Genomic DNA, 13,849 nt, shown 5'->3' on the forward strand with positions numbered 1-13,849 from the left:
AATTGAATGGAATGGAGATGGAGTGGAGAATGGAATGGAATGGGGAATGGAAGGAATAGAGAATGGAATACGGAATGGTATGGAATGGAGAGTGGAATTTAGATGAAATGGAGAATGGAATGAAATGGGGAATGGAATGCAATGAAATGGAATGGGGAATGGAGTGGAATGGAATGTGGGGTGGAATGGAATGGATTGGAATAGAGAATTGAATGGAATGGAGAATGGAATGGATTGGAGAATGGAATGGAATGGCGAATGAAATTGATTGGAGAATGGAATGGAATGCAGAATGGAATGGAATGGACAATGGAATGGAATGGAGAATGGAATGGAATGGGGAATGGAATGCAGAATGGAATGGGAAATGGAATTGAATGGAATGGAAATCTTGCTTGCAGGTAGACAGCCTAAATATATAAACAGACCACTTGATTTCATACCTTCCTCCAATAACATTAAATAGGTCAGAAGTTAGGGAAAATTATTCAAGTGAATGCAAAGGAAACCTTCGTGGAAGATTGAATCTAGGGGTGGTACTGACTCATTCTACCTATTCTAGACCATAGCCCTTCTGATGGCCACAGAAACAAGGAGACTCAGGAACACCAGAATCAGCATGTTTCACAATGATTGAACAGGCATTTTTTCGGGGGCTGTCTTCAGTAGAAATTACCAAGAGAAGTATCAGTTTCCAGAACAACTAGAATTAATTCCAAGTCCTAGCTTTGATAAATTGTGGCTTCTGAAGTTTGGGGTACAAGGTCTTGTGTGATTAGGCCTTGGTTTGTACTGTATCAACAGAATAAATTTCAACTATTACTACATTTTTAACCTTTTTACCACATCAAATCTATATTAGGTATAAGTCAAAATTAGTTTAACCAGCTGCTTGATTGAAGGGAGACATTGTTTTATTTTTGATTCTAGATTATGATTTTAAATTCCTGATCATCTCAGGAGTTTTCTAGTTTAAACCTATATGGCAGATAGTAAACATGTTTATAATTCTCTTTATAGGGGAACCTCCATTTCTACCAGAATCCTTTGACCGAATTCTTCTGGATGCACCCTGTAGTGGAATGGGACAGAGACCAAATATGGCCTGTACTTGGTCTTTGAAGGAATTGGCATCATATCAGCCATTACAGCGAAAACTCTTCACTGCAGTATGTGGTGGTCTGTTGTTGTGAAAGAAAGTTAACTTTTGCTACTTTGGTGTTTAAACCACTGAGAGCAATCTCCATAGCAGCATTCATTACAATAGCCAAAAGGTGGGAACAACCCAAGAGTCTGTTGACAGATACATGGATAACAGAATGTGCTATATCCATACATGGAACATTATTCAGCCTTCAAAGGAAGTGAGATTCTGATACATGCACAACATGGGTGAACCTGGAAAACATTATGCTCAGTAATATGAACCAGACACAAAAGGAAAAATGCTGTAATATTTTGCTTATATGAGTAGCTGGGAAATTCATAGAGACAGGAGGAAGAATAGATATTACCAGGCATTGTGGGGCTGGAGATTGAGGAGCTATTGTTTAATGCATATAGACTTGCAGTTTGGGACAATGAAAAAGTTCTGGAGATGGATGGTGGTGATTGTTGCCCAACAATGTGACTGTACTGAAGGTCATTATTGACTTAAAATGACTAAAATGGTAAATTTTATGTTATTTATATTTTACTATACACACATACACACAAATACAACTGAGAGGACCTAGTTTTAAATATAGAAGTTTTCCTTTAAGTTGATTCACCTTTAAGATATACAGGCAATAGTAGAATTTTGTCACATATTTAATAAATTTCAAATATTCTGCTCTATCTGAAAAGTCACTGAATTGTTAACTTGTAGTTACTAATTGATGTAAAGAAATAGATATAAACTAAATCACTGTTTTTTAAAAAAATAGACTTCTTGCTTGGGTATGGTGGCTCACACCTATAATCCCAGCACTTTGGGAGGCCGAGGTGGGCTAATCACCTCAGGTCGGGAGTTCGAGACCAGCCTGGCCAACATGGCAAAACCCCGTCTCTACTGAAAATACAAAAAGTTAGCCGGGCGTGGTGATGTGCACCTATAGTCCCAGCTACTCAGGAGGCTGAGGCAGGAGAATTGCTTGAACCCAGGAGGCGAAGGTTGCAGTGAGCTGAGGTCACGTCACTGCACTCCAGCCTGGGCAACAGAGCAAGACTGTCTCGAAGAAAAAATAAAGAAAGAAAAAAAGTAGATTTTGGGGTCTTCTTTAGAAGAAGAAGTTCCAATAGGAAGCAAAACTCATTGATAAAAACAGGAAGAGACAGTGGCCAGTGTAGGATATAGGAGAACCATAAAAACTGTACACATTTAACTTGTCTCTAGTACTTTCAGAAGAAGCCCAGATAGAACATTTGAGGATTTCTCCTAGTCTTGCAAAAATGACTCAGTGGATTTCAGAGTGTATAGACAGTGTTTGATCATAGATTAATTCATTATTTCATCCCAGCCCTCCAAAATACAAGGCTAGAGCAACAATGGATGTTCTGTAATGATTTAGTCTCTAAAGCTGTCTTTGAGTACATTCCGATTCAACTCTCTTGGTGTTTCCTTTCATACACAAAGGTAGCACTGGTTGTGGATTATTTGACTTCCTCTTTTTCTGTGAAGTCTTCAAAGAACTCATCCTCAGAATTAAAACAGCAAGCAGCAAAAAGGAAGCTTTACTTATAGCTGAAACCCACTTTGACTTGAGAATAAAATTAGGATACTTCTGTAAAGGACTTGGATTTCTGTTCTTTGTAGGTCATAGCAAAAATAGTATTTTAAAAGGCTACTAGGAGTAGACGAATGATCTCAATGAGAAGGAAAAGCTGAGAGTATATGAGAGAGAACTTGAGAATATAGCAGGTGTGCCATTTGGCCTGGAGAGAAATCGAGAATGTGGATGTTAGACACATGTTGACTTGAGCCATGGCTCCTCCTCCTAAGTGACTTTACGTACATTGCTTTCTATATCTGAGTAGTAGGGATAACAGCTCTACCTACTAGGAATACATCTTTGGTGATAGTCATCTTACTTTGTGGTTGTTATAAGGATTTGTTGAGAAAAATTCATGTACAGTGTTTAACACAGTAACTGGCACATAGTAACAAAGTTTAAATTTTGATCAGCATACTCTGATTTAAAAAGCACAAGTGTGTACACTCTATTTTTAAAGATTTCCTTTAAAATTTAAAAAATCAGCTTGAAAAGTTGAACTTTAGGTATTTGAGACAAATCTATTTTAGCATAGCACCTTATCTCCTGATTCATTTATTCAACAAATACTCATAGAGCACCTACTGTGTGTAAGATGCTATTCTAGACATTGACGGTACAGTATTGAGAAAGTAGACAACATTCCATGCCCTTATTCACGAGGTTTCTGTTCTAACTAGGAGAGGAAATAAATGAGTTTTTTAGTATATTAGAAGGCAATAATGCAGTGGCCTATGGAGCAAGCCAAAGGAACTGGGGATAGCAGTGTTGGATTGGAATAGTTGAAAATTTACAGAGTGCCCGGGAACGTGACATACATGCAAAGATAAGGAGAAAGCAGTGCAGAGAATTAAGAGAGCTTTCCCAACTGCTGCAAAGATTCTGAGGTGCCACTGTGCCTTGTGTGTTCCAGAAACAGCAGAAGGTCAGTGTTGCCAAAGTAGAACGGGCCAGGGTAAGAGGTGTACAAGAGGAGGTCAGAGAGGCAACAGGAGACTTGTTTATGTCTGGCCTCAGAGGCCTCTGTAAGGAGTTTGTCTTTGACTCTAAGTGATCATGGAGGACATGTGAGGGGCTTGGGGCTGAGAAGGGACAAGCTTAAAAGGACTGCTTTGTCTGCTGTACTGAGACTAGATTGCAGGAGGGCAGGGAATAAAGCAAGCTGATGAAGTGGAGGCAGTTGCAATAATCCAGGCAAAAGATAAAGAGGCTTAGACCACAATGATAGCAGTGGAAGTGGTGAGAAGTGGCCAAATTCTGGCTAGAATTTGAAGGTAGAGCCAACAGGACTTGCTGATGGTTGGGGGAGTCAGAAAAAGAGGCATAAACGATCATCTGAGGTTTGGCACGTGAGATTCTGGAAAGATAGGAAGACTCCTGCAGTAGGTTTCAGAGGGAAAGGAGGAGTTCATTTTGGCACATGTCAAGTTTGATAGGATTATAGAAATGTTGAGAAGGGCCAGACCTATGGCTCATACCTGCAATCCCAGCGCTTTGGGAGGCCGAGGTGGGAGGATTGCTTGAGCCCAGGAGTTTAAGACAAGCCTGGGCAACAGTGAGACCTCATCTCTATTTAGAAAAATAAGAATGAAAAAGAAATGTTAAGAAGCCAACTGAACGTTTAAGTAGGGAATTTAACAAGGAGGTCTGGCCTAAAAATGTAAATTTGTGAATTTTCAGCATAAAAAATGGTATCGGAAGGCATGAAGGTGAATGATTGTGTTTGGGGAAGTCTTGGTCCATATGGAGTATGACAGTTCCAAGATGATGAAATGCACCTAGTCTAGTCTGCAAGTATTGCTCTTGCATACTCTAATTTCAGAAGGAATCCTTGTCACAGAGAACATCATTTTATTTATCCCAAACATTTGAAAGATATTACACCTTATGCTATGAAATTCATGCAGATGTTTATTTGGTTTTGTGCTGTGTGTGGTCTGATCACAGTTTTCTTTAGGCAGTTCAGCTGCTGAAGCCAGAGGGTGTGCTGGTTTATAGCACATGCACTATAACACTGGCCGAAAATGAAGAACAAGTTGCCTGGGCCCTGACAAAATTTCCTTGCCTTCAGCTTCAGCCCCAGGTAGGACTAATTTCATTTTTCTCTGTGTAATAAGATAAATCACAGAAACTGAAGCACTGTGGTAAACACAGGGTGTTAACGAAGAAAAAAGTAAAACTTCCAAAGTGAACACTGTAATAAACAAGAATGCTTACCTAATTAGATCCATTTTAGACTGCCCATAATTTGCATGTCCTGACAAAGTTTTTTCTCATCTTTGTTCCTTGCCATTGTGTTAAAATGGCACAGAGCTTGGGAGTATTTTTGTTATGTGTTTATTCCACTTGTAGCTATTCATGTTACTCGGCACCTTTTTTCTAAAAAGACTTTTTTCTTCTTTCCCAGTGCCGTATTTTTCTGATGTGGAAAATGTTGAGCATTTTCTCTCATGTCACATCAAAGCTCAAATGAACTTTAATAACTGTGGGATATCAGAAGACCAGCCGAAAGGGAAAAACGTGCTTCTGGATTATTGCTTATTATATACAATGTATAATATTTAAAAAGCTTTCTTATACTTTCTTTTACCTAACACAACTCTTTCTGTTATGGTCTTTATTAGAAATGTATTTTTGATTCAGTTTTTAGCCCAGGATATTTGATATTAAGTTTAAATCTGTAATAATGCTCACATACATTCAGATACATTGAGCATCCAACTTTAGTACCTTTCTATACAGAAGTAGGTAATGGGAATACATAAATATAGATAATTCAGAGATGGTTTCTAGACTCATAAATTAAGGTAATTACATTGTAGATGAAAGGAAGACTTCAGAATTCACTTGGAAACATACACACTCAAAATATATACCTAAAAGAGATGGGACGTTTTCCCCTGACCTCCATGGGATAATAAACGATCTGTTTTCTTAAGTATGTATCTAAAAACCTATCTTCATTAACATGCAAATGATTGTCTGTGATGGTGACTTAGGATTATAGATCTTCTTCAAGATCTATAGTAGTTTGCAAGTATCACTCAAGGCCTTATGATTCCTCTAAACTAATTGATACAGCCTTAAATTATGTATCCCTTTCTAATGTTTGTTTTTCTAGAAACTTTTCTCACCCACCTGGTATGGGTCAGAGAGAGTTACCTTAGATGCCTGAAGACCACCTTTCAGTTTTGGAAAATGTTAAATAAAGCTGAGTTTTTTCTGTTGCTTTCTTTTTTTTTTCTTCTTCCCTTCCCCCTCCCTGTTCCCTTCCTTCTCTTTTATTTTCTTTTCTTTCATTTTTTATTTTTTGAGATGGAGTGTCACTCTGTCGCCCAGGCTGGATCGCCCAGGCATGATCTTGGCTCACTGCCACCTCTGCCTCTCGGGTTCAAGCAATTCTCGTGCCTCAGCCTCCCGAGTAACTGGGATTACAGGCATGCATCACCACACCTGGCTAGTTTTTTGTATTTTTGGTAGAGACAGGGCGTCACCTTGTTGGCCAGGCTGGCCTGAAACTCCTGACCTCAGGTGATCAGCCTGCCTCGGCCTCCCTAAGTGCTGGGATTATAAGTGTGAGCCCCTGTGCCTGGCCTCTTCTGCTTTATTGATAATAATGTTCCATTTACTGAGTCCCTGCTATGTGCCAGGTGTGATACCACCTTCTTGCTTAAGCCTTGTTTAATAGATGAGGAAATGTGGTTAATGTTACCTAAAGTCATACAGCTAAAATGTGATAGACCTGCAATTTGAGTCTACTTGTTTCCAGCTAAGAAGCTCAGGCCTTTAGTAATGTCACAGTGCCTGATAAGCATGTAATCATAGGTATTTGTTCATCAGGTGACGCATAGTATTGCTTTCCCACTTTACTGTCTGGAAAGCAGCACGTATTTTCCACCAAAATGAAAGGCATTTACTCATTTTGCTATTTTTGGAAGATGTAGTCGTTACAGCCCAATTTGTCTTTTAACTTAAATAGTAGCAGGCATACTTGCTAATTATGGGATGTTCATCCATATTGATTCACTTTCTCCAAACAGGAACCGCAGATTGGAGGAGAAGGAATGAGGGGAGCTGGTCTCTCATGTGAACAATTGAAACAGCTGCAGCGATTTGATCCATCGGCTGTGCCATTACCGGACACTGACATGGACTCTCTCAGAGAGGCCAGAAGAGAAGACATGTTGCGTCTGGCTAATAAGGACTCTATAGGTTTTTTTATTGCAAAATTTGTAAAATGCAAAAGCACATAGGAGAGGATGGATGCTCAGAAATGAAAATTCCAAACATTTGCTGTCTGTGCTTTTTTTTTTAATACCAAAGTGTTGTCAGGCCAACTGAATGATGACGTAGTTGCTAAGGAAACAGAAAGGGCTGCCAGCTGTTTTACCAGGGATCCAGAGACACAGAGGAAGTAGGGGGTGGTATGAGATTACATTTTCCGTTTTTAAAAGAATTTTTTGCTTTATGTATTTGGAGTATAAAGAAAAACAGATGCCTGTAGATGTCTGGAGCATATTTTCATTTGCAAGCTAATGTTTTAATTTGTGAAGAATACAAGTCATTTTTAATGTTAAAAATTAGTGAATCTAACAAAAGGAATAAATTAGCAGCATTTGATATGGTTATGAAAAGTGGTTTTTGTTCCCAGGTTCCTAAATAGTAGTTTCTTAAGGATTCAGGGCATGGGAAATCAAACATTGACTATGTGCCAATAATGGAGGTAAGTATTTTACCTGACTCTCTGCTTATTTAGTAGGTCAACCCCCTTTCAAATGAAGTCTGGACTTCCTCTAAATGATAGTGTGAAGTGATAGTCTAAAGACTATCACCGTCTAAATGATAGTCTATGTTTAATGTTTTTCATAATTTTAAACGAAAAAGTAAAATGAATATTTTCTTTGTAGATTTAGAAAATGAGATTATTCCACAATTTGGGTAACTTATCATGTGTTTGAAACATGTAAGTTATTAGAAAATGGTTGGTGAGAGGAAAATAAAAAAAAAAACCAGCTCTGGCAGCTGGGAAGCAGCCTGGCCTGACCCTTATAGCTGGGCCTTGGTGTTCTCCTGTTGAACATAAACAATTTCATGTAACACCAGCATCAGACAAGGCAGCTGTACCTATCATAGATTCAGACAAAAAAAGACCACAATCAAGTCTGAACTCAGACAAAAAGCAGATCATCTTCGAACTGCAAAAATACCCAAGCATCCCACTGTAGTGGCCAAAATAAGTGACTGCTTTTCAATTTAATTTTACTTTTTAAAGACAAGGTCTTGCTCTGCCGCCCAGACTGGAGTGCAGTGGCATGATTTCATAGCCCTCTGCAACCTCAAACTCCTGGGCTAAAGCAATCTTCCTGCCTCAGCCTCCCCCACAGTTGTGTGCTACCTTGCTTGGCTAATTTTTTTTTTTTTTTTTTTTTTTTTTTTTTTTGAGAGAGATGGGAACTTGCTGTGTTACCCAAGCTGGTCTTGAACTCCTGGCCTGAAGCAGTCCCCCCGCCTTGGCCTTCTAAAGCACTGGGATTACAGATGTTAGCCATGCACCCAGCCAGCTTTTAAAAAAACATTACAGCCTTAGGATTTTGCTTTTCTATTGGCTTTTTAGACCAATCAGAATACTTAGTACCCAGCCATAGTTTTAAGGCTGTCTCGTGGTGTTTAAATCCATCATACGGTTTTGTTAGCTTTTATTCAAATCGCCCAAAAGTTATCAGGCCTTGGGCATAAGAAATGGACAATTGCTTAATAGTCTGATTTTTTTTCCCCCCTCACAGGTTTTCTTTAGGAATTTCTCATAACTATTTATTGTATCCATAAGGATTGCAAGGTCTCTTGGATCAGGTAAGACCGATAGATGGCCTCTTCTTTAAAGAAGGCTTTCTTGAATACCCTTCCCTGAGGTTGGATAGGCACTGTTCCCCTTCTGTGTGCCCCTGGCACCCACATCTAATGTTCTCCTGGCTTATGACACTCTCATTCAAATTTTCTATCCATGCCCCTTAAGCCCCAGCTTCACACCTAGGAAACATCCTCCAGGCAGAGACCCTGTACTGCCTTTTCTCTCAGTCACAGCTTCAGAGCAGTCAATAGATGCTTATTGTTTAAGAGAAAAATTATTTCAAGCAAACCTGTGTCTTTTACATCCCTCATTCTGCCTTATATCCAGTAGATGTCATTTGACTAAAGAGAAACAATTTTCCTGTGCGACTTATCTTTTTAGGGCTCAGCATACCTCCTTAAACTTTAAATGTGTTTTAAGAAACTCTACAAAAATCATTTTCTGTAATGCTCGCTGCACATCCTTATTTGCTAAGCTGGGATGAAAATGGCAGAAAATCAGCCTAGCAACAAACTTGTACTGGTGTAAATGTTTGATTAATACCAACAAATGTCAAAATACAACCAATGCCAGAAAATAGAAGAAAAATATTTACATATTGGAAACAGGACAGAGAATACTATTCGGAATTTTTCCTTGAACGTGGCTAATTTTCAGTGGGTTTCTTCCTTTCAAAAACTTAAGCAAATTGGAAAATCACATAAACTTAAGGGACATAGCAATATAAGAAAAAAATGCAGGAGGAAGGTGAAAAAATCAGGGAAATGTGAGGGAAAATTAACATATATGTTAACATATTTAGTATTAACATTTCTATGAAACAGAAAAAGTACTTAAGTTCAACAGTGAGTACATTTACTTCAAAACCCTGTGTCATGTTTTAGTTTAAATAACGAATCTAAGTACAAATAGTTAAAAGTACAGCATAGCAGAAATTAAACACTTGATTCAGAACCCATAACTGACCCAGATTATTCTACTAGAGCTCACATTGAAAAAAAAAATGTTTCTACATGGAGCTATCTTTTTTTTTTTTTTAATCAGACGTAATAGGAAGATTACTAAAGGAACATAAAGTGTTTGACATTGCCCCAAGAAAGATGCCCCACAGATGGGAAGTGTTGAATATTTAATATAGTCTCAACTACATGAATCATTTCTAACATGGCAATTAATACTACTACTAATAAACAGTGCAGAAGCCAGCTCTTTATTTGTTTTATATGAATTACTTTAAACCAGGTTTGTTAGACAGTTCAGTGTAGCTGACAGTGAATGTTGAACAGGAATGCATAGCAGACCATGTTAAAAATGTGGCATTGTCCCAAAGTACAACATGACTAAGACATCCTACATTTAGCAGCACCTTTTTGTAACAGTAACTTAAATGAGCAGTAGAGAAAGAGCATAGGAAAGACTGAAATGGGTATGACCAAAAAAAAAAAAACTATTAAATACATTTCCAGCACTTTCTAGGTTGACTACAAAAATCATGGTTCTACAGCTGAGTGGGTTAAGATTAAGCCTTTGTTGTGTGAAAAGACTATATACATTCCACAGGTCAGTAAATATCCCATTACCATTGGGATTATTTCCTCATTTACAGATTTACTACACAGTTTACACATATGTCCACTATACAGTTTTTCACATAGATGCTCTTATGTCAAATCCTTCAAGCTAGTTTTTTGAGGAATATTCTAATTTGCACTCATACATTCCACAGTAAAGTGCAAGCTAAGAATCTAGATACAAAATTAAAAAGATGGCAACTCTAACCACTACTTTTTGAAAGGGATTAATGATAGCAGCAAGTAAGATAAATACTAGCTGTGTTTCAAGAATTTAAATATTCCAAAATAATTAATTGGGATGAAATAGTAAAGGATTGAACCTAGTAATTGTGAATCTCTTACCATGACAAAAGTTTTATCAGAAATACTTTATAAAAGCAATTTTAATTAGAATATGGTTTCCTACTGGTAGGACAATGTAAGAATTGTCAAGTTTATTATGACTACTGTTTTTATACTCGGTAAAATAAATTCATGTAAACAGTATAGAGCTAATTAACAAATTGAGGGAAATTTTTCATATATAAGCTGATAAAACATTATATATGTAACTAATTTTTATTTTCGTTTTTTAGACACCAGGTTGTCACCAGGATAGAGTGCAGTGGTACAGTCACGGCTCACTGCAACCTCCACCTCCTGGGCTCAAGGGATCCTCCTGTCTCAGCCTCCCAAGTACTGGGTCTACAGGTACATTCCACCATGCCAGCTTAATCATTTTTTAATACTGAGTTTTCTTGGGGATAAGGGAAATAAGGTGTTAAATGTAAAACAGTTTTACTTATAAAAGTCTAAGAATATTTGGTAAGAACTTGGAATAATCAAGGAAGCAAAATAATTGATTTTATAACTATAGTTTTGCTGATTAGGTTTTTTTGTTTGTTTTTTGAGATGGAGTCTTACTCTGTCACCCAGGCTGGAGTACAGTGGCACGATCTTGGCTCACTGCAGCCTCCACATCCTGGGTTCAAGCAATTCTCCTGCCTCAGCCTCCCGAGTAGCTGGGATTACAGGTGTGCACCACCATACCTGGCTAATTTTTTGTATTTTTGGTAGAGACAGGGTTTCGCCACATTGGCCAGGCTGGTCTTGAACTCCTGACCTCAGGTGATCCACCTGCCTCGGCTTCCCAAAGAGCTGTGATTACAGGCATGAGCCACCATGCCCGGCTGATTATTTTGTTATATAAGTGAATATGTAGATCTGAAGTTAGGCAGTTAAACACAGGCATTTTATTGGGACAAACTTCAAGTACCAGGTACTTGCACTCTTAATACTGTCTTACCATCCAGTTATAACTGGACAAAATAAACACGAGACATGGAAAAGGTCTTAGCCTTAAACATGATGACATTGTAAGCTTCTTACAGCAGTGTAATTGAGGCATGGAGATAATGTCTTCAAGGTTCCCCTTCCGTGTAGATGTCTTATGTAGGATAATATTCTAAACATTTTATTCACTTCAAGTCACCCCATGTTGCCCTGATTACTTCTGAAAAACAGAAACTTTGGTTATAAGAAGCACTTCTGGGTTCTGACAGACAGTGAACCTGCTGGAGTCGGTGGTGGGGAGGAATGGTAGGTAACTGGGAGGTAAACAACAGGAACAATAGGCAAGGTTAGAAAATGAAGTGGGAGAAGTTATAAAAATTTATTTTCCCACGAAATAATTCCACAAGCTGTGTAAACATTTCTTACTAAAACAAATACTCTAACACACAAAGATTGTACATTTCCAGTGAAACACTCACAGTAAAATTGCCTGTATTTTTACTCTCTACGAGCAAAAACAAGGAGGCAGCAGATGAATGCTTTCCTAGTTACCTTTGGCAGCAAGCTTACTCACATTCCCTGACTGCTTAATGGGTTATTAAAGCAACATATAGCACAATTAAATACAGAGCCAGGTGGGCAGAATGCTCGATATCAGTCTTTAGTTTCTTCACTAGTCTTCAGCATTCCAATTCATCTCAGCCATTCAGTCACTCGTGCACACTCTTACATACGGACACACACACGTGCATATAGCGAGTTCCGGCTCATAGACTCCAGTGCAGTGACTAGAACAGACACTAGCTACTAAGAATGTGTCACAATCTGTGTGAACTGTATGGAGTAGAACAACCTCTGGAGTTTTATATTTACCATAATTTATGGTGAAAATTACAAACTTACAAGGATGGTATAACATTCAGAATTCAAACCTTTTCAAGTCAAGCAATCACACATATTTACAGTATGTACAATCTTTCTACTAGAATGAGGATAGGTGTCTAGACAATGTTATTACAAATTTCCTGAATGTGGGCATTTCTAGTCCCTGTAATTCATAAAGCAAATCTGCTGACTTGGCATTAAGACTCTAAAATAGTGTGATCAAACTTTTATATATATATATATATATAATATAATAAGAAGGTGTTTGCAGAAATAACATTTACAAACTGTCTATACAGTACACAGTACTAGTACATAGAAAATAGATTCTAACTTTATGATCCCCTTTGTGTAAGGCAAGACTGAATCTGTACCCAAATTTAGTCAGCCAGAGGTACAAGCAAGAAACAGTGGTCCATGAATGAATATGCAAATCAGGTGCCTGCGTATTAAAAATCTGGAGAAACGAGAGATTCCACTTTTTATCTGTGCAGATTCTGGCTTGTTGGATACATCAACTACATTTCTTAAAACACCAACATCACCTGGGTGGCAACAGATTTTGTTCAAGTGGCAGCTACCCAAAACAGTTTTTGAAGAGTCCAGTATACAACCGGAGGACTGCAGCCATACCAGGCCAATTTATGTAGCACTTACAAAAGAAAAAGTATCTTAATACTCTATTCATGCTATTGCTATTTAAGCAACAGCAATACAAAATATTACAAGACAGATCACATATGATTGCAGTGTAGACCCCAAAGGCTTTGTTTTGGGGATGCTGTTATACAAGACTTCAAAAAAAAAAAAACACACACACACACAAAAGGGCAAAAGTCATTGGCGGATGTAAACATCCCTGTTCCACTCCCCAGCCTCATTCCGTTTTTTGGATATCACTTCTCCATCCTTTTCACAGTAGCGATCCTTGGATTTATGACGGCTGCGCTGTTTGTTGCACTCATTGTGGTCCTGCTCTCGATCCACGTCTCGGGAACGGTGCCGAGACTCCCGGTGTCTGTGGTCACTGCTCCCGTGGGTCTCGTCTCTGTGGTTGTGGTCACGGTGTGAGGCATAGTGGTCCACGTGGTCATGGGAATAATCTTCCTTTGGCTCTATGTAGGCAGAGTCTCGACTCTCCTGGGTTTCCGAGTCAAATGTCTCTTGCCTGGAGAGGCCGCGACTTGTCCCACCGCGATGGTTGTGGTGTGGAGCTGAGGAGGAAGAGCGGTGCTGGGATTTTTTGACTGGTTCCACACTAGGTTCTTCTTCAGCTTGGGAAGCAGAACGGATAGGAGCGGAGCGATCAGTCCTTTGATCACCTTGAGAACCCTGGCAGCAAAAGGAGCATACCAGGCATTAACCAAGGTCAGTGTGTAAAGAACATGTCCCAGAGCAAGCGCATTCAAGTGGAGGCCTTTTTAAGCATCCGAAATGAAGTCTAACCTAGCTTCATCCCTTTGGCAACATCCAGTGGCATTTATAAGGCTTGTAGTGTATTAAATTGGACTTTGTAA

The 13,849-nt window shown here is 38.7% G+C and overlaps 2 protein-coding genes across 16 annotated transcripts in view; one reads left to right on the forward strand and one right to left on the reverse strand.

Annotated features, from left to right (window-relative positions):
• Positions 1–7,373, forward strand: part of NSUN6 (NOP2/Sun RNA methyltransferase family member 6) — a 78,843-nt gene extending 71,470 nt beyond the window's left edge. For all 4 annotated transcript variants that reach the window (XM_025397257.1, XM_025397258.1, XM_025397259.1 and 1 more), the window contains 3 exons: positions 1,021–1,169; positions 4,711–4,836; positions 6,794–7,373. In XM_025397257.1, coding sequence (XP_025253042.1) covers positions 1,021–1,169; positions 4,711–4,836; positions 6,794–7,006 — 488 coding nt within the window. In that variant the 3' untranslated portion in view covers positions 7,007–7,373. The remainder of the gene's footprint in view (positions 1–1,020; positions 1,170–4,710; positions 4,837–6,793) is intronic.
• Positions 7,374–11,802: 4,429 nt separating this feature from the next.
• Positions 11,803–13,849, reverse strand: part of CACNB2 (calcium voltage-gated channel auxiliary subunit beta 2) — a 398,575-nt gene continuing 396,528 nt past the window's right edge. For all 12 annotated transcript variants that reach the window (XM_025396959.1, XM_025396961.1, XM_025396958.1 and 9 more), the window contains one exon: positions 11,803–13,664. In XM_025396959.1, coding sequence (XP_025252744.1) covers positions 13,170–13,664 — 495 coding nt within the window. In that variant the 3' untranslated portion in view covers positions 11,803–13,169. The remainder of the gene's footprint in view (positions 13,665–13,849) is intronic.

The sequence above is a fragment of the Theropithecus gelada genome, chromosome 9 (genome assembly GCF_003255815.1).
Source record: "Theropithecus gelada isolate Dixy chromosome 9, Tgel_1.0, whole genome shotgun sequence".
In the NCBI taxonomy this organism is placed as follows: domain Eukaryota; kingdom Metazoa; phylum Chordata; class Mammalia; order Primates; family Cercopithecidae; genus Theropithecus; species Theropithecus gelada.